The sequence below is a fragment of the Ahaetulla prasina genome, chromosome 8, assembly GCF_028640845.1.
Source record: "Ahaetulla prasina isolate Xishuangbanna chromosome 8, ASM2864084v1, whole genome shotgun sequence".
Classification (NCBI taxonomy): Eukaryota; Metazoa; Chordata; class Lepidosauria; order Squamata; family Colubridae; genus Ahaetulla; species Ahaetulla prasina.
The window spans coordinates 4,529,299-4,550,946 of record NC_080546.1 but is presented as its reverse complement, the minus strand read 5'-3'; the positions used below and the strand labels follow the sequence as shown (position 1 = coordinate 4,550,946).

The window sequence follows — 21,648 nt, the reverse complement described above, 5'->3', positions numbered from 1 at the left end:
CAACATTGTCCCTGTGGATCTATGTACAACCATGAGGTCCTTGGTAGTCTCTGAGCTCTCTTTAAGCTTGGATGTTCTGTGGCAGATGTTTTACAACCTAACTATGTAATATCATCAGTGCTAGAAGGGAGTAAGGTTTGCAGAGAGGAGGAGGAGGATGATGTCCTTGGTGCTGAGTTTGGTTAATTTTTTGCAGACATCACATTACCCAACTAGGTAACATCAGCAGTGCTAGAAGGGAGTGGGGTTTGCAGAGGAGGGGGAGGAGGATTGTGGGGTCCTTGGTGCTGAGTTTGATTTCTTGCAAACGTCTCATTACCCAACTAGGTAATATCAGCAGTGCTAGAAGGGAGTGGGGTTTGCAGAGAGGAGGAGGAGGAGGAGGACGACGACTGTGGGGTCTTTGGTGCTTGGTGGCTTTCTTGCAGACATTTCATGACCCAACTAGGTAACATCATCAGTGCTAGAACGGAGTGGGATTGGTCTTCGTTTATGAACTATTAGCTTATCCTGTCAATATTGGTGAGAGTGTTCTTGCATTTTCTTGATTACGCTAAACACTGTTAATTTTTTCTCATTTAGGGATACTCTTCCCACATTTTTAATGTTAGGATAACTGAAGGCCAAAAATCTCCTCCTTTCTTTCTTTTTTTAGTTTTTTTTTTTTAACAAACATATCATTGAACAGTGTGGTACCGGAGTATCTTATATTTTAATACAAATAGAACAATATTCTTCATATTTAATACAGTTGACAATCTTAAAAGAGTTTTAGTAATAGCACCCATATTTTGCTGAATTATCATTTTTCATTCTTTGATTATTTGATATTTCAGTATGTTATTTTTATACCGATCTCCATATTCTAGGTGACACTCCTTTTACTGCAAATAAAATATTAATATTCTATCATGTCCACGCCTAATCCTTCTTTTCTCTAGACCGGCCAAACCCAATCATGCAACCGTTCTGTTTTATTTGCCAAGCCTTTCATCCATGACCTGGATGGCTGAGAATCTCCATAGATGCCCAGTGAAAGTTCATCAATTTTTTTAAAAAAATAATCTGTAAGAAAACTGGCTAATGAGACTTATATGCTAAGCCATTCATATTGCATTGATGTTGGTCAGCTCCACTTCAGGACGGCTGAAGATCATCAATCTGCAAATAAGTTGAAAGCGGGTCTATTTCTGGCACAAACGTCCGTGTATTGCAATTACGGGCAAAAGATGCTGGAGAATTTCTGGGGCAATTCGGGTTATCTGTCAAATCCTCCAGCTTCTTAGATGCTCTAAGCTCTCATGTATATTCATCAGCCCAAATCGGTGCGCGAAGGGAACTGCTTAATGCACTATTTGCAATTCAGGGTTTTGTTCTTTCAATCCACTAAGATGGCACAGCTTCCATTTTTATTCAATAGCAGTAACATTTATCCCATCTCGGAGGGCTTATTTTTTTTATTATTATTATCATCTTTGGGAAACGCTGAGCTCCTCAAAGCATCAACTTCTAGGCGAAAATTACTAGAGGCAGTCCTTGGCTTAACGACCACAATGGAACCCCCAAATTTCCGTTGCTAAATGAGACAGTTGTTAATAATAATAATAATAATAATAATAATAATAATAATAATAATAATAATAATAATAATAATAATAATAATAATATTTTAATTTGTATACCGCCCTTCTCCCGAAGGACTCAGGGCGGTGAACAGCCAAATAAAAACAACAATCAAATACACACAATACAGATAAAACAGTAGCTAAAAAACTTATTCAAATTTGGCCCAAAGTTAAAATACATTTAAAATCCCAAAAAAACTAATTAAAAATTAAAACCCATAAAAACATCTAAAAATTCTATGCCAGTCCCGCGCGGAAAAATAGGTACGTCTTAAGCTCGCGGCGAAAGGTCCGAAGGTCAGGAAATTGTCGAAGTCCAGGGGGAAGTTCGTTCCATAGGGTAGGAGCCCCCACAGAGAAGGCCCTTCCCCTGGGGGCCGCTAAGTTAAGTGAATTTTGTCCCATTTTAAGATTTTTCTTGTCGTAAGTGTTAAATGAATCACTGCAGGCATTAAGCTACTGTGTTTCCCCGAAATTAAGACCTCTCTGGATAATAAGCCCAATTGAGTTTTTTAGTGCATGCGCTAAAAATAAGCCCTCCCCAAAAATAAGCACTCCCCGAAAATATTTAAACTCATGTGCAGCCGGTCCCCGCCATTTCTTCTGGATAGGTTTAGGGAGACAGAGCTGGAAATCAAGTAAGAAGGTAAGAGGAGCCCCATCTTGCTCCATGTGTCCCAAAATAATAACACCTCCCTGAAAATAAGGCCAAGAGCTTATTTCGGGGTTTAAAAAAATATAAGACAGGGTCTTATTTTTGGGGAAACACGGTAGTAACACAGTTGTTCAGTGCCTCTGGCTTCCCCACTGACTTGCCAAGAGGGTCACAAAAGGGAACCACAGGACACTACAACCGTCGTAAATATGAGCCAGTTGCCAAGAGTCTGGATTTTGATCACGTGACCGTGGAGATGTTGCAACGGTCATTAAGTGTGAAAAACGGCCGTAGGTCACTTTTTTTGGGTGCCGTTGTAACTTCAAACGGTCCCTAAATGAATGGCGGTCTCTTTTTGACATCACTTCGGGCCCCCGAGATTTGCCATGACACAATCATGCACTATAAAATCTGGAAGTCTCATATTCAGAGATGGTATTCAGCTGGTTCGCCCAAACTAGTACAAACCGGCTGAACCGGTTCGCCCAAACTGGTGAACCGCATGAGTTTGGGCGAACCGATAGCAGCAATTGTGGGTGGGCCTGCCATCCGCCCCGGCTCCAAGTCGTGCTATTTAGGCATGTTTTCGAGGCCGGGCGCATGTGTGGAAGGCACATGAGCGAGCAAAGCACATGCACGGAAGGCTGGGCGCATGGCGAACTGGTAGTTAAGGTAAATGAAAACGACCCCTGTTCGTATTTGTATCTTATTGGAGGCCTTAACTGACCCGAAATCCAAGGAATTCATCCATTCAGCTCCTCACAATCTACAAGCAGCTGAGATTTCATAGCTCGGCTCAAAAAATAAAATTACATTTTAAGGATGAAATTCAGGGTCCTGACAAGGCTTTGTGAGAAGCATCCTGAAGTGCGAAGTGAAGTTCTCACACTTGTCAGAAGTATATAAAAAAAAAACTTGATGGCAGATCCGTCCATTTATAATACGAAAGCAGATGGAAACTGAGCTTTCAGCCCCAAAACGAAAAGCTGTCCAACACTCTTGATATTGGGCAAGCGAAAGAGGTGGAAATTTGAACGCTGAAACTATATATATATGTAAATGGCTCTGTGTGTGTATGTATGTTCCAGCATAATTCTGGAATGCCTTGAGCAATTTCAACCAAACTTGGTACACAGATGAATTACTCTCTGGAAAGAAATACTGTGGGGGTAAGACACCCCTAACACCTCTCAGGTGTGTGGGTGTGTATATTCCAGCATAACTCTGGAATGTCTGGGTTGCTGAAATGAAAAGTACTGTCAATTCACAGTACTTTTGACAGTGATAGTGTGCATTTTGGATTCAAGTTCTGTTAAGATACAGCCTGTTGTGCCTTAAAATAGCTTCTACTGTACATCACAGTGGACTTGCCATGGTAATGGCTTCACAATACTTCTGAAGGGGGCTCCCTCTGGTATACCTGGGCAATACCGGGTTATCAGCTAGTTGACTATAAATAACTCTCCAGATCCCCGAGTTGTGGAAATTCTTTCATAATCACTTTTTAGGGTTTTTTTAAAACAAAAAGTCTTTATCAAAAGTTCTTGGAGGTTTGTGTGGCTAAACTGCTTCCCAAATTGAAATCTACCTTAGATTTTAGAGGGATTGAAAAAGAGGAATTTCTAAAAAGGGCAAGAGATGATGGATAGATGTGGAATATTTTTTTAACAGAGTGGTTATTTTATTAAGTGTTAGAAAAAACAAGTAGAAAGTAGAAATTGGGAAAACAGTATTATGTAAACTAAGATATAATGGAACATATTGTAAATACTAATGTATACACAAATGTTAGAAGTTGAAAAATTACAATTATGTATATTTAAATGGAAATATCCATTATCAGAATTGTATGCAAAGTATACAAAGATCCCAGACAATACACTGTTCACCGAGCACTTTTGGATGTGAAAGAAAAAAAATCATAAATAAAATTATAAAAAAGAAAAGAAAAAGAGGAAATTCTGGAGAAATTCAGAATCCAGGGAAGAAAGTGGCCTAAGCCACAATATTCTACACAGGACCATTTAAAAAAAAAAAAAGATATAGGTAGTCCTCGACTTACAAAAATTCATTTAGTACCAGGAATGCTGCCATGGTCATAAGTGTGAAAACATTCGTAAGTCACTTTTTTCAGACCTTTACTTCTATAAAGAAGTAAATAAATGAAATTAATTAGTTATTCATAAATGATAATAAATAACTAAATAATTAATAATTAATAAATGAGGTGGGATTCCCCACCAATATTAGTCTTATGCAGAGGTGGGCGTCACATACCGTAACAACTGGTTTGCCCAGCATCAAAAATGTGAGTGAGCACAGGCCCATCCGCAGATTGCAACTACCGGTTTGCCCGAACCGGCAGCAGCCACCACTGGTCTTATGATACTACTGCGTCGTATTTCATATTGTAGTTGAGTTACGAATTGATTGCTTCAGAGCAGGTCTCCCAGCGTAAGAGAAAACCAAAAATAATAATAATGGAAAACAGATATATCGCTTACATCACCCCAAGAGCTTAGCTGTGTATTAAATCATGACGTTTTTCAGACCCTTGGAAATTAAAAAAAACCCTGCTCTTTAAAAACCATTGTTTGATAATGACCTGAATTACTCACGGTAATTCAGTCCCGTTAAGGTGGAAGTCGCCTCCTGTCCAAGCAGGAGGCATAAAATTACTTTTAAATCACTTGCAGAAATAATTCAGTGCTTCTTGGCACATTTACGGCTCCTGCGGAGATGGGAAAACTTGTCATCCCGAAAGGAACAGCTGGCGCAAAAGCCAAGTGGCGGTTTGCCAATTTAATACAGAAGAACAGACTTTGGAAGGGACCTAGAGGCCTTCTAGTCCAACCCCTTCTCAAGCTTTCGTCGCGAGCTTAAAACGCATTTATTCATCTGCGCAGGACTGGGTTAGTTTTTTAAATTTATGGGTTTTAATTGGGTTTTTATTATTTATTCTAAATTTTTAATTTCAGCCCAATTGAATAAGTTTTTTAATTGTATTTTAATTGTGTTTATATTGTAACATTATTGTGTATTTTATTTGGCTGTGAACCGCCCTGAGTCCTTCGGGAGAAGGGCGGTATAGAAATTTAAATAATAAATAAATAAATAAATAAATAAGCAGGAGACCCTATAGCGTTCCAGGTGGCGCAGAGGTTGGAATGCAACATTGCAGGTTAATTCTGCTGACCGCCAGGGGTTCGATCTTCACCAGCTCAAAGTTGACTCAGCCTTCCGTCCTTCTATGGTCGGTAAAAATGAGGACCCAGATTGTTGGGGGCAAGAGGCTGACTCTGTAAACTGCTTAGAAAGGGCTGTAAAGCACTTGTGAAGTGGTATATAAGTCTAAGTGCTATTGCTATTCTGGAGAAATGGCTGTCCAGGCTCTTCTTAAAAGCCTCCAGCGATGGAGCACCCACAACTTCTGGTGGCAAGCTGTTCCACTGGTTAATTGTCCTGACTGTTAAGAAATTTCTCCTTATTTCTAGGTTGCTTCTCTCTCCTTGATTAGTTTCCATCCGTCGGTTCTTGTCCTGCCATCAGGTGCCTTGGAGAATAAGTTGACCCATCTCTTCTTTGGGGCAGCCGCTCAAATCTTGGAAGATGCTCTCATGTCTCCCCTGGTCCTTCTTTTCACTAGACCGGCCATGCCCAGTTCCTGCAACCGTTCTTCATATGTTTTAGCTTCCAGCCCCATCGTCATCTTGGTTGCTCTCTTCTCCTCATCCTTCCTAGAGTCTCAACATCCTTTTTTTTGTACCATGGTGACCAATTTCCACCATAACGGTTCGGAAAAATGATTCAGAGGGATCCATCTCTGGCTCCCAAGGTAATGCACTGTCCCTCCGTCGCTGCTCGAGCAGTGGACTAGACGACCTCCAAGGTCCCTTCCAACATTGTTATTCGCAAAAGTGGGCTTCACATACTGTAGCAACCGGTTCACCCAGCACCGGAAATGTGCATATGCGCGGCATCACAAAACCTGGCAATTCGCTCACGTGCGCTGTCCACACATTCGTGCGACGTCAAACAACAAAGCAATTCACTCACGCGCGCCGTCCACTTTGCATGCGGCGTCAAAAACACAGCGATATAGGATGGGATTCCACCTGCAGGTCGCCGCTATGGGTTCACCAGAACCTGTTGTGTCTGCGCCCCCCGAGCCGGGCCCCCTATCAGAAAGTGACTCAGAAAGTGAGCGGGAAGGGCCATCAGGACTTACCTCTGGAACACCAGCTTCCCTGGCTCAGCTCCAGGAGCCAGAGGCAGGCCAGGTGGAGGAGATAACGAGGCCTCCGTCCCCTGACTCCCCCCCCCCGGCCATGCCTCCAGACCCGGCTGATGGCAATCAGGCCTGGCTGGACCCTAGGTTTCGTAGGCAGGAGAGGCGGGAACAACAGAAGCAGGGGTGGGGCAGGCCTAGGAAGTGCAGAGTCATGGAGCCACACCCCACAGGATATAAAAGCAGCAAGGGCTGCTATACCACTTCGTGGCAAGCAAATCAACTGCTTAGAGGGAGAATTAGAGCTGAAGTCCTGTTTGTTCCTGGGTTTCCTGGCTGACTCATCGGCATCAAGAGAGATAACAGAGACACTTGGCAGACGCTCGCTAGTTTGCTGCCAGAGCTGATAGCTGCCGGCTAATTAAGTCATCGCTCGTGTCTCCCGGACTGTGGAAGGGGACAGAACAGAACCGTTCCGAACCGGCTGAAGACCACCTCTGGTTATTCAGCTTTTCTTCCTTCTTTTGAAACATCTCTTATCTGCAGAGGAGCACAGCAAGAGCTCCATGCGCCATTCAATTGAACGAAGGCTCTTCTCACCCTTCATATGTGTCATCTTGAAAGCAAAAATGCTTTCCTCTCTTTACATCTTTATATCAGGTTTAGTCACGGGAAGGAGGCAATATTTTCTGATTTTTAAAAAAAAAAAAAAAAACAGACAGTATCTCATACTAGCCTGTCATTCAGACTTAATTTTTAGGAACACCAGAGTTTTTTGGGTGATACCAGTGATACCAGATAGGGACGCGGTGGCTCGGTGGCTAAGACGCTGATCTTGTCGATCAAAAGGTCGGCAGTTCAGCGGTTCGAATCCCGAGTGCCCCGTAACAGGGTGAGCTCCCGTGACTTCTCCCAGCTTCTGCCAACCTAGCAGTTCGAAAGCACGTAAAAAATGCAAGTAGAAAAATAGGGACCACCTTCAGTGGGAAGGGAACAGCGTTCCGTGCGCCTTTGGCATTGAGTCATGCCGGCCACATGACCATGGAGACGTCTTTGGACAGTGCTGGCTCTTCGGCTTTGAAACGGAGATGAGTCTAGAGTCGGGAACGACTAGCACATATGTGCGAGTGGAACCTTTACCTTTACCTTTTAGTGATACCAGATACCAGAACCAGTTTGGTGAAGCTCAGGTGCTCACCTAGAAACCAGGAGACAGTGAGTTCTAGTCCCGCCGTAGGCACAAAAGCTTAGGCTCAACAAATAAAGATTTTAAAATGTCCATATGTACTATATTCCCCCTAGAATCCTGAAAATTGCACAACCGTCCATGAATTAAAGATATTCCTTGGATAAAAATGTCTTTTTTTTTAAGCCTGGCAGAATATACAGGAATTCCATGACTATAATGGCGCCCCAAATTTGTACAGTGAGTTTTGCTCCATTTTATGACCTTTCTCGCCACGGTTGTTAAGCAGATTACTGCAGCTGTTAAGTGGATCAGGCGGCCACTAAACCAATCTGGCTTCCTCCAATGACATGACCGGCTGGGGAATTCTGGGAGCTGAAGTCCGCAAGTTTTGAAGTTGCTAAGGTTGGGCATCTCGGCTCTAAGACATTTTGATTGAAGTTAAATTTATTTTTTTAAAATATTTTTGGCAGTGAGTGTTCCTGGCTGTAGGTAAGTTGCATATATATGTCAGTTAATGTCTCCAACTTTCCCTCCGAATTTTTTTTCCCAACACTTCCTTGGGGACTTGTTATCGAGAGGTCTTCTCGCGCGCCCAGCCCACAGCCGTAAACAGCTAAAATTGTCTTTTCCAACTCAAAATTATCTCCACGTAATTGAAACCTTCAAACTGGAAAGTGGGGGGGGGGAACCACACTGTACCTGCGTGCTTCAAAATCCAAAAATGTTTGGAACTCAAAAGTGTGTGGCTCAGTGGCTAAGACGCTGAACTTGTCGATCGAAAGGTCGGCAGTTCAGCGGTTCGAATCCCTGGCGCCGCGGAACGGGGTGAGCTCCGGTGACTTGTCCCAGCTTCTGCCAACCTAGCAGTTCGAAAGCAGGTAAAAAATGCAAGTAGAAAAATAGGGACCACTTTTGGTGGGAAGGGAACAGCGTTCCATGTGCCTTTGGTGTTGAGTCCTGCCGGCCACATGACCACAGAGACGTCTTCGGACAGTCTTCGGCTTTGAAATGGAGATAAGCAGCGCCCCCTAGAGTCGGAACGACTAGCACGTATGTGTGAGGGGAGCCTTTGCCTTTAATTTCAAACAAAAGGTCCTTTTTCCTGCCAAGAAATTCTACATCGTAAGGATTCGTTAAAAGCTTCAGAAATTGTCTTACACAAGGTAGTCCTTGATTTAAAATCATTCGTTGAGTGACCGTTGGAAGTTACGACGTTGAAAAAAAGTGATTTACGACCATTTTTCACGTTTACGACCAACGGCAGCATCCCCGTGGTCACGTGATTAAAATTCAGATGCTTGTCAACTGGCATGTACTTATGACGGTTGCTGTGTCCCGGGGTCATGTGATCCCCTTTTGCGACCTTCCAACAAGCAAATTCAATGGGGAAGCCAGGTTCACTTAACAACACTGTGACTAGCTTGACAAGTGCAGTGATTCACTTAACAACCATGGCAAGAAAGGTTGTAAAACGGGGCTCATTTAAATCTTTCACTTAGCAACATAAATCTGGGGCTCAGCTGCGGTCATAAGCTGAAGCCTACCTGCACGGGTAGAACCTTGTCTTGCAACCATTCACTTAGCAACTGTCCGAAGTTACGACAGCGTGACTTGCAACTGATCCTTGCACTTATGACCGTTGCAGCATTCCTGCAGTCATGTGATCAAATTTTGAATGCTTAGTTTGATGGAGTTATGATAATTGCAGTTTTTGGGGTCATTTGTGACTTTCCCAGCTGGCGTCAACAGGGTAAGCAGGATTCGCTTAAGGAACGCATGATTCACTAAACACTAAACAAATGCAGTGATTTGCTTAACAACCCTGGCAAAAATGGTCATGCTGCAATGCTCTCTACATGGGGCTCCCCTTGAGGAGCACCCGGAGGCTTCAGTTAGTCCAGAATGCGGCTGCGCGGGTGATAGAGGGAGCCCCTCATGGCTCCCATGTGACACCTCTCCTGCGCAGACTGCACTGGCTACCTGTGGCCTTCCGGGTGCGCTTCAAGGTCTTGGTAACCATCTTTAAAGCGCTCCATGGCTTAGGGCCGGGCTACTTACGGGACCGTCTGCTGCCACCGACTGCCTCCCACTGACCCGTGCGCTCTCACAGAGAGGGACTCCTTGGGGTGCCGTCCGCCAGGCAGTGCCGACTGGCGACACCCAGGGGAAGGGCCTTCTCTGTGGGGGCTCCCACCCTCTGGAATGAATTTCCCCCGGGACTCCGTCAACTTCCCGACCTTCGAACCTTCCGCCGCGAGCTTAAGACACATCTATTTATTTGCGCAGGACTGGGCTAGGATGTTAATTTTAATTTAGTTTTTAATGGGGTTTTAGTATTTTAATTATAATTTTAAATTCGGCCTTATTCAATAAGTTTTTTAATTGGTGTTTTATCTTGTATTTATAGTTGTGTTTTTGTGTTTTTAATAGGCTGTAAACCGCCCTGAGTCCCTCGGGAGATAGGGCGGTATAAAAATGTGATTAAATAAATAAATAAATAAATAAATAAATAAATAAATAAATAAATAAATAAAATCAGGCGCAAATGATCATCTTTTTTGGCGAACAAACTTCTGGTCCCAATTGAAGTTGTAAGTCAAGGATTATAGCGGTCATAAATTATATTCAAATTTCTGATCTTTTGCATTTTGAACGGAAGGAAATTTATTCCTTCATTATTTTCTCTCCCACGGTACCAAGAAAGGATATTAGAGTACATGTAAAAAGCTTTAAAAATTTACCAACTTCCAAAGGACTTAAAATTTGTCCGTTTGTTCTCTGTAGTATTGTTTTATTCCGTTTTAGCAGGTGCTCCTGGCATTGTATTCCTTCATTTTGCATTAAAGAATAATTTGGCTTTAAAAGAACTCAACAGTTCAAGTTGAAAGGGAAGTTTCTCAGCGGAAAAATCGAACAAAGAAAACTGGATAAAATTAAGAAATGCTACTCCGATCCTTTTGTCTCCATTTTCGCTTCCCACACCATATTAATAAAGAGGTGATGGAATAAAAGTACAAAATTGGGGTTTTTTTCTTGGAATAGAGGTCGTCCTCGACTTACGACCGTAACTGAGCCCAACATTTCTGTTGCTAAGCGAAACATTTGTGAAGTGAATTCGCCCTGTTTTACGACCTTTCTTGCCACAGCTGTTAAGTGAATCACTGCAGTTCTTACGTTAATAGCAGCGTCGTTAAGTGAATCACTGTTCGTAAATTAATAGCACCGTTGTTAAGTGAATCACTGCAGTTCTTAAGTTAATAAGACGGTTGTTAAGTGATCCTGGCTTCCTCATTGACTTTGCTCATAAGACGGTCACAAAAGGGGACCACGTGACCCCAGGATATTATAACTGTCATAAATATGAGTCAGATGCCAAATGTCTGAATTTTTGACATGCAACCATGGGGATGCTGCAACCGTCGTAAGGATGAAAAACGGTCCTAAGTCACTTTTTTCAGAGCCGCTGTAACGTTGAATGGCCACTATTAACACTGTATTAACATCAGCGTCTAATATCTATTTGAGAAGATTCTTGGCCATGCCAGGCAATCAAATTCAGCGTAGTGAAGTAACAGAACGGTAAGAGTTGCAAGGGACCTTGGAGGTCTTCTAGTCCAATCTCCTACTCGGGCAAGAAGCTCTCTACCATTCCAGACAAACGGTTGTCCCATCTCTTCTTAAAAACTTCCAGTGTTGGAGCTCCATGGCATAGGGCCGGGTTACTTACGGGACCGCCTGCTGCCACCGACTACCTCCCACCGACCTGTACGCTCTCACAGGGAGGGACTCCTCAGGGTGCCGTCCGCCAGGCAGTGCCGACTGGCGACACCCAGGGGAAGGGCCTTCTCTGTGGGGGCTCCCACCCTCTGGAACGAGCTCCCCCCAGGATTACGTCAACTTCCCGACCTCCGAACCTTCCGCCGCGAGCTTAAGACACATCTATTTATCCGTGCAGGGCTGGCCTAGGGTTTGATTTTTTTTATAAATTTAATTTTAATGGGGTTTTGTATTTTAACTATAGTTTTAAATCTGGCCTAATGGAATAAGTTTTTTAAATGTTGTTTTAACATGTATTTATATTATATTTTATGTTTTATAAGGCTGTAAACCGCCCTGAGTCCTTCGGGAGATAGGGCGGTATAAAAGTTTGAATAATAAATAAATAAATAAATAAATAAATAAATAAATAAATACCTACAACCATAAGTGGTATTCAGTCGGTTCGGACCGGTTCAGGCAAACCGGTAGCACCAACGATCAGTTGGCCCCGCCCACCTGCCCTCGCTCTATCCTGTCCTCTTTTTTTTTTAATTTCATTTTGTCACAACAGTATACACAAACATTATCATAAGTAAAAAAAAACACATCATGAAGAAAATATATATATATATATATAAGTAAAGAATATGCATCAGCTATATTAATTTGATATAATAAAGGGAACAATAGGACAGGAACGGTAGGCGCTTTTGTGCTCTTATGCACGCCCCTTATAGTCCTCTTAGGAATGGGGTGAGGTCAATAGTAGACAGTTTTTGGTTGAAGATTTTGGGATTTTGAGTAGAGACTATGGAGCCAGGTAATGAGTTCCAAGCATTAACAACTCTGTTGCAGAAGTCATATTTTCTGCAATCAAGTTTGAAGCGGTTGACATTAAGCTTGAATCTATTTTTTGCTCTTGTAATATTGCGATTGAAGCTGAAGTAGTCATTTACAGGAAGGATATTGCAATAGACGATTTTGTGTGTTAGACACAGGTCATGTCGAAGTCGACGGAGTTGTAAGTTTTCTAATCCCAGGATTTCAAGCCTGGTGGTATAAGGTATTTTGTTGTTTTCGGAGGAGCGAAAGTAAATAAAGGAGTCCTTTATTTCCCGTTTTGTAGCTCATCTCAATCACGCGGCACAGCTGATTTCTGTTCCCCCTCGCTGTTCTACTTACCGTTGCTGACTTGGAAGGTAAACAGCTGAGCTTCTAAATGTTCCATTTTCAACGCAAACACAAGCACCTTGGGCACGCACATACGTGCAAAGTACACGCTCCCCGAACCGTTGTTAAACTAGCACCCTCCCACCACTGACCACAACTTTTGGAATCCGAAGTGGTAACCCGAAATAGTTTTCCAAGTCCTTGAAAATACCGATTTTCCACGGACTTGGAAGAACCGGTTCCTTAGAAGAACCAACCACTTTAACACCCTTTTCAAAAGAGACAATAAAAGCTAAGAATTTTTTTTTAAAAAAAACCACATCCTCTCTAGCAGTCAACAGCCAGATAAGCAGGGATGAACACCAGACAAATAATCAAGCAGAAAACAGTACACTAAGGAAGAAACTACCAACTCAAACTAACAATGAAAGAGTAAAGAACAAGGAACCACCAGACCACTCCTACCAACACTCCCTTCGAACATTGAAGTTGTTACCTAGTTGGGTAATGAAATGTCTGAAAGCAAATGCTCTCTACATGGGGCTGCCCTTGAGGTGCACCCGGAGGCTCCAGTTAGTCCAGAATGCGGCTGCGCGAGTGGTAACGGGAGCCGCTCGTGGCTCCCACGTAACACCACTACTCCGTAGCCTGCACTGGCTTCCTGTGGTTTTCCGGGTGCGCTTCAAGATTCTGGTTACCACCTTTAAAGCGCTCCATGGCTTAGGACCCGGGTACTTACGAGACCGGCTGCTGTTACCTTATGCCTCCCACCGACCCGTACGCTCTCACAGAGAGGGTCTCCTCAGGGTGCCGTCCGCCAAACAGTGTCGGCTGGCGGCCCCCAGGAGCAGGGCCTTCTCTGTGGGGGCACCGACGCTCTGGAACGAACTTCCCCCTGGCTTATGTCAAGTGCCTGATCTTCGGACCTTCCGTCGTGAGCTCAAAACACACCTATTTATTCAAGCGGGACTGGCATAATAGTGTTAAATTTTAATTCGGGGTTTTATTAATATTTCTAAAATTTTAAAACTAAATTTTAATTATCAGCCTTTTTGTAATTTGCTAGGTTTTAAATGTTTTAATTTGTATATATTCCGTGTTTTATCTTGGCTGTACACCGCCCTGAGTCCTTCGGGAGAAGGGCGGTATAAAAATTTAATTAAATAAATAAATAAATAATAAATAAATCAAGGAACCACCTAGGAAAAAAATCCAATCTTACGAACACTGGCAAGGCAAGCTACTGTACGATCAGGAAGCAAACCTCACTCCCTTCCAGCAGTGATGATGTTCCCTAGTTGGGTCATGAAATGTCTGAAAGAAAACCACCAAGCTCAGAGAGCACCAAGGACCCCACAGTCCTCCTCCTCCTCCTCCTCTCTCTCTCTCTCTCTCTCCTCCTCCTCCATCTCCCCCCTCCCCCTCTCCATATACCCACTCCCTTCTAGCACTGATGATGTTACCTTGCTGGGTCATGAAATGTCTACAAGAAAACCACCAAGCTTAGAGATCACAAAGGACGCCACACTTGTCATCCTGCTCCTCGTTTATCCTCCTCCTCCTCCTCCCTCCTTCCTCTTCCTTCTTCCTCCTCCTTTATCCTCCTCCTCTCTACAAACCCCACTCCCTTCTGGCACTGATGATATTAGCTAGTTAGGTAATGAGACGTCTGCAAGAAAACAACCAAGCTCAGAGGGCACCAAGGACCACACAGTTCTCCTCCTCCTTCCCCCCCCTCCCCCTCCTTCTCCTCCTCCTTTGCAAACCCCACTCCCTTCTAGCACTGATGATGTTCCCTCGTTGGGTCATGAAACGTCTGCAAGAAAACCACCAAGCTCAGAGAGTGCCAAGGACCCCACAGTCCTCCTCCTCCTCCTCCTCCACGCAGTAAACCAAACAGAGACAAGATCTATTTCTGCCATAGAAGATTTGTAATGGACCGCCTCAATTCTGCTTGCACCAAAATGTTCCCGATGATTCTTCCGGATCAATTTTGGGACTCACATGATACAGAGCCACGACTGCTGATACTGGATCCCGGTGACTGTGGCCGTCACACCCTGAATTGTGTCCGACAAAAGGTGAACTATCCAAAAGACAAAAAATAAATAATAATAAATAAAAATCACATTTTGATTTATTTTTACATACATATTTTGAATTCGCCCCACGTTGGCCAGAAAGCGGACATCTACAGCTAATCGATTTACAACAGTTTGTTTAGTGACCGTTTAGTTCGTTCAGTGACAAGGGCACTGAAAACAGCCTGAAAAAGCTATTTCTGAATATTCACTGAAAAAGCGTGAAAATAAAATCACGCTTATGACTGTTGTGGCTTACACACACTGTAAGCCGCCCTGAGTCTTCGGAGAAGGGCGAGATATAAATGTAAAAAAATGTAAAAAATGTAAAAAAAAAAAAAAATCCCCCTCCCCCCAGTCAGATTTACATTCGGACATTTGACCACCGACTCACATTTATGACGGGCGGCAGTGTCACGTAATTCCCCTTTTTGAGATCTTCTGACGAACGATGCCGATGGGGAAAGCCCGATTCACTTAACAACCAGGTTACTCGTTTAAGAAACGGCATTGATTCGCTTAACGAAGGTGGCGAGGAAAGTCGTAAACGGGAGCAAAACTCACTTCAACAAATTTCTCACTTAACAACATACATTTGGGGCTCTCAATTGTGGTCGTAAGTTGAGGACTACCACTATTGGGGATATAGAAAGTTTGGTTTTCTGGTGTTTTTATGTTCCCCCATTGGCAAAAATCACAAAATTGTGTCAGATTTATTCTGTCCATGTGATGTGGGGAAATTCACCAGAAAAAGCAATTACAGGCAGTCCTCGACTTACGACCACAATTGAGCCCCCACCTTTCTGTCACTAAGCGAGACATTTGCTAAGGGAATTTCCCCCCATTTTACGGTATTTCTTGCCACAGGTGTTAAGTCAATCGCTGCGGTTGTTAAATTAGTCACACGGTTGTTTAGTGAATCTGGATTCCCCCATTGACTTTGCTTGTCGGAAGGTCACAAAAAGGGATCACATGTCCCTGGGACCGTCATAAATGTGAGTCACTTGTCATGTGACCACAAGGATGCTGCAACTGTTGTGTGAAAAACAATCGTAAATCACTTTTTTCAGTGCCGTCGTAACTTTGAACGGTCACTAAGTGAACTGTTGCAAGTCGAGGACTACCTGTATAAGGAGTCCTACCCTGGGCACGGGGTTGGACTAGAAGATCTCCAAGGCCGCTTCTAGCCCTAGGATTCTGTTTTCTATACAGTTAGTCCTTTGATTTACAATGGAGCCCAAAATTTACGTTGGTAATTTGTCAAGTGGGTTTTGCCCCATTTTACGATATTTCTTGCCGCGGTTGTTAAGTGAATCACTGCAGTTGGTAAGTTAGTAACCCGGTTGTTAAGTGAATCTGGCTTCCCCATGGACTTAGCTTGCCAAAAGGTTGCCAAAAGTGGCCAGATAACCCCGGGACAATGCATCCGTCATAAATATGAATCAGTTGCCAAGCATCTAATTTGGATTGCCTGGGGATCCTGCAAAGGTTGTAACTTTGAAAAACTTCCTTAAGTCCCTTTTTTAAGTGCCGTTATAACTTTGAACCAGAGGTGGTATTCAGCCGGTTCAGGCGAACCGGTAGTGGTAACATGCAGGTGGGCCCGCCCACCCACTATTGTGGTCCGCCAGCAGCCTGTGGAACTGGCAATGGAGTCAGACAGTGATGAGGCTGAGGAAGAACATGGGCCAGTCCTGGAGGCTGGGGGAGGCCCGGATGAGGCCTCTGTGTCAGAGGCTGAGGTGGGGCCAGGGCCATCTGGGAGTGAGGTGCGGACTCCGGAGCCTCCAGAGGCTGACAGTAGTGAGGCAGAGGAACAGGAGGGGCCTGTTCCTAATGAGAAGAGCTGCCAGAAGGCAAAAGCAGCTCAAGCAAAGAGGACGACTCGGGAGTAAGGCCAAGAGATGATTGGCCCCTCCCATAAGGCTTAAAAGACCAGCAACGGCATTTGGGCTCTTTGCCGGAAAACAATGTTGATAGCTTTGTCTTGTTGCATTTGTTTCGTATTGGTGTCTTCTGAACTTTTGCCAAGAAAGGCCTTTGGGAATTTGCTAATTGGACCAAGGTTTGCGATAGGACTGAGGAATTTGTGTTGGGAGGAATTTGCTTTAATTTAGTTGAACTATGCTGGGAATGAAGTAATTCTCAGCTGTTCAAATAATGTTTGTTTGTTTTTACACTGACTGAGTATCCTACTATCTATTTGGGCCTGGGTCACAACACCCGCCCGGGCGCAATCCCATCCTATATCACTGTGTTTTTGACACCACACGCATGTGCAGGCGGCACGCGAGCAAATTGCCATGTTTTGTTCACATTTCTGGTGCTGGACGAACCGGTGGTAACTATGTGAAACCCACCTCTGTTTTGAACGGTCACTAAATGAACTGTTGTAAGTCAAGGACTATTGCATGTAAATTAAGGCACAGAGGACTCCTGGGATCAAGCTGTAGGCGTTTTCCAACATTACAGACGGAGAATGAGACTAACATGGATTGGGAAGGGGGTACCTAGAACGTCATACGAAAAAAACAACAACCCTTCACCCCATTTTTCCCAGCCTAGACAGACGAGAAGCAAATGTACCATTTCCCTCTCTGGGCGTCCCCGAATCGGTGAATAAAGTGCTCATAATTTTGTCAAAATTGCAGCTTGGCTCGGTGTTGTCTGAATCTTCGGCAAAGTGTTTTAGCATCTCCCGCAAAACGTCGTCCAGAGAAGTGGCCGACTCATCCAGAATGATGCTCGCTCTGGCCAGGAAGCCGTCTAGATCGCGGTGGGCTCTGACCTCCTCTTCAAAATTCTTTAATTTTAGGTACTGCAAGAAAAAAAGAAACAGAAAACGGGGGACAACGTTTGTCTCTGGTACGAGCCACAACTCCGGAAAAACACATTTTCTTTGTCTGCTGGGGTGAGTGCGAACACAGTGACTCCTCTATTTATTTATTAAATTCATGTTCCGCTCATCTCACCATTGAGCGGCAATTTATTTATATATTATTTATTTATTAAAATATATTGGCCGCCAATCTTACCGTAAGGTAACTGTCAGGATTCCAAGGAACACCCACAACGAAATAAGGCTCTGAGGCTTGAGGTTCCTCAAAGTTCCAATTTATTAGAGATGTCATGTTGGCACAGCTTGGAAAACCCGAAACTGAAAGCTTCCGGGTTTTCCACACCCAGTTGACAGTTCACAGCCCTGCCCCCACACCCACAAGTTCATCACATTGTCCAATCAACTCTTCACAATCAATTGGATCCAATCTTCAGGCAGTTTCCATCAGACGCAGGCAAAAGACCTTGAATACGGAATGTTGTTATGACTAACTTTCTACCGCTCCAACAACAACCCCCTCCCAACTTCCCCAGCTAAAATATGTGGCAGTTAAGAAGCAAAAAGAAGACTGCCTTCCAAAACTGACAATAACCCTCTGGGCGGCTTACAGACATAAAAATATATCTGGCATTAAAACATGAATAAATTAAAATCAAATGTTAAAATCAAACACACATTGCAAGTAGTTCTCAATTTGCAACCGCAATTCGGGACTGGAATCTTCTGGTTACAGTCGTTAAGTGGTCTCAAAGGCCACTGAGCGACAGCTCTTAACTTATGATATAGAGCAATATCACAGGTAGAACTGGAGTTACAACAGTTCACTTAGTGGCTGTTTGAAGTTACAAGGGCATTTGAAAAAAGAGACTGACCATCTTTCCCACTTAATGACCATTGCAGCATCCCCAGAGTCATGTGATTTACATTCAGATATAACTGACTCACATTTATGACTGTTGCAGTATCCTGGGGTCATGTGATCATTTTTTAACAACTGTGTGACTAGCTTAACAACTGCAATGATTCACTTAAGAAATGTGGCAAGGAAAGTCGTAAAATGGGGCAAGGCTCGCTTGACCAGTGCTTCACTTAGCAACATATATTTCGGGCCCCATCGTGGTCGTAACTCGAGGACGATCTGTACAGACCCTAAAAGTTGTTTTTCTCAGCTTCGGCAGGATGGGTGGACTACAACTCCGAGTATTCCCCAGCCTGCCTTCACTCGTGCCCAGAAATTTTATATAACTGACCTTAGTGTCTGCACAACGACATCAGGACCCAATAAAAAATCCCAGCCAGGATCCACGGTGCTTCCTTCTCCACCCAACTTTGATGGAGCGCCCCAAATGAGGCGAGTTACAAGATTTTGCACATCCTTTGGGTCCCGTCCTTGTTACCGGCTGTGGAAGGAAGGGCCCCCGAGCGATGTCAGAAGTCAGCGAACCCATCAAAGGCTCGGCTGGAAGGGAACGGTGGAAGTGCCAACGAGGTTAACGTTTTAGGGAAGGTCCTTTTCATCTGTCCGATTGGAAAACTGGCACAGGCATCCGTCCAGCAGGAAATGGACTTTCCTTTACAAATGTTTTATAGTACTCCACGCGCTACTCAAATTCGGCCAAAATGACAGATGTGACCGGCAGCTATAGGATAGCAACCGATAAACGAGAATTCTACATGAGCCGGCAGGATGTGGCTTCAAAGCTTTGATTAAAGGATATGGATATTACCACGCATTGATGGCGCAGTGGGGTGTCGGGCTCTTTGTACGACGTTGCTCCGACTTCCCGAATCTGGGACCGTCTGCTTGAATTAGGGTTTAAGGTCTGCATGTCGTACACAGGCAAACATTTTGAGGGAGGAAAATTTCGGAGCGTCAGATCATGGGTTAGGTTTCCTACCCTGAGTGTTTGCTACTTAAAAGTGTTTTCTACTTCAATCACAACAATACACGAGCACACAACAGATTTAAGCTTAATGTGAACCGCTCCAATCTTGATTGCAGAAAATATGACTTCAGTAACAGAGTTGTTAACGCCTGGAATGCACTACCTGACTCTGTGGTCTCTTCCCAAAATCCCCAAAGCTTATAATATAGTATAGATATATCTACTATATCTACTATAGAAGAGAGCCATGAAAATATTTACAGATCCCTCACATCCTGGACATAAACTGTTTCAACTCCTACCATCAAAATGACGCTATAGAGCACTGCACACCAGAACAACTAGACACAAGAACAGTTTTTTCCCCGAAGGCCATCACTCTGCTACACAAATAATTCCCTCAACACTGTCAAACTATTTACTAAATCTACACTACTATTAATCTTCTCATCGTTTTCATCACCAATCTCTTTCCACTTATGACTGTATGACTGTAACTTTTTGTTGCTACCATTAAGGGTTAAACTGCAACCTATGACCATAATTTGTGTTGTAAATGTTGTACCTTGGATGAAGGTATTTTTTCTTCTTTCTTTTATGTACACTGAGAGCATATGCATCAAAACAAATTCCTTGTGTGTCCAATCACACTTGGTCAATAAATTCTATTCTATTCTATTCTATTCTATTCTATTCTATTGACCTCACCCCATTCCTAAGAGGTCTGTAAGGGGCATGCATAAGAGCACCAACGTGCCTACCGTTCCTGTCCTAATGTTCCCTTTGATTGTATCCAATTTCATATAGTTATTACCTACTTATGCTTATATATATGCTTATATATCGTATAGTTATTTCATGCTTATGCTTATATATACTGTTGTGACAAATAAATAAATAAATAATAAAAAGTCAACCCTTGAGCGATTTCCTCCTTCTGTGCGTGACATCTGATTTTTCATAACAATTATGATGTCTAGTTTTTTCATGACAATTATGTCGTAACAATTTCTGACTCGGGTGGATTTTGGTAGAAGGTCCTACTGTAAGCAGAAACATCTCATAGAACATCTGTAATCCAGGAATTTCCCAGATGGATGGACAACATCCAACAACCAACTTAGAAACAATCAAAGATTTACTCCCATAATTATAAGTGCAGAGGCCTGTATACAGGTAGTCTTAGAACAGAATAGAGCTGGAAGGGACCTTGGAGATCTTCTAGACCAGCCCACTGCTCAAGCAGGAGAACCTATAGTATTTCAGTGGCTGTCTAGGTTCTTCTTAAAAACCTCGAGTGATGGAGCACTCGTGATTTCTGAAGGCACTACCCTATTTCCAGCCAAGTCCAGGTAGTCTTCAACTTATGACCACCACTGAACCCAAAATTTATGTTGCTATGCGAGACAGTTGTTGAGTGACTTTTGCCCTCTTTTACAATCGTTCTTGCCACAGTTGCTAAGTGACTCACGGCAGATGTTAAGTTAGTGACACGATTGCTAAGTGAATCTGGCTTCCCCACCGACGTTGCTCGTCAGACGGTCGCAAAACGGGATCCCATGACCCCGGGACACTGCGTCTGTCATAAATATGAGTCAGTTGCCAAGCATCTAAATTTTGATCATGTGACCATGGGGGAGGCGGGAGTCAAAAGTGTGAAAACTGGTTGTGACTTTTTTCAGTGCCGTCGTAACTTCCAACGGTCACTAAACGAGCCGTTGTAAGTCGAGGACTACTTGCAATCCAACCCACCGTTTTCAGAGACCTGTAATATTAATTTTCATGTTCGTAAGATAATCGGTGGCCGTCCAGATGTGCAATCCATTCTTTCAGCTGAAATGGAAGAGGGTTCTCGTTTTCTAACTTCAGCCAGCTGTTTCCAGACTAGGCCACAATATCGTGAAGTAAAATGATTAAAAATAATTATATTTTTAAAAAAAATAATTTTCATATTGTCCTGAGGGAAATGCAAGAGACAAGTTCAGATAAAAAGATAACTTTTTATAAAACCTGATCCCAGCTAGCCTGTTATAAAAACCACAACTGAGGGGAAAAAATGAAACTTATTCCTATGTTTTTGGAAAAACCATAAACCAGTGATTAATACTTACATGTATGTGTGTTATGTATGTGTTTGGGTAGATATATGCTTTCTTTTAAGAGCAGGCAACAGAATTTCATTTTTAACGTCGGTCAATGTGCTCACAGTAAAAAAA

General features: G+C 43.3%; 1 protein-coding gene across 1 annotated transcript in view; it reads right to left on the bottom strand.

Moving 5' to 3' along the window:
• The window catches only part of SLC4A11 (solute carrier family 4 member 11), a 90,672-nt gene that overhangs the window by 45,730 nt on the left and 23,294 nt on the right, over nt 1-21,648 (bottom strand). Inside the window, exons 3-4 of the mRNA XM_058193522.1 lie at nt 17,294-17,525; nt 14,631-14,712 (exon numbers count right to left, since the gene is read on the bottom strand). Of these exons, the coding sequence (XP_058049505.1) occupies nt 14,631-14,712; nt 17,294-17,525 (314 nt within the window). The remainder of the gene's footprint in view (nt 1-14,630; nt 14,713-17,293; nt 17,526-21,648) is intronic.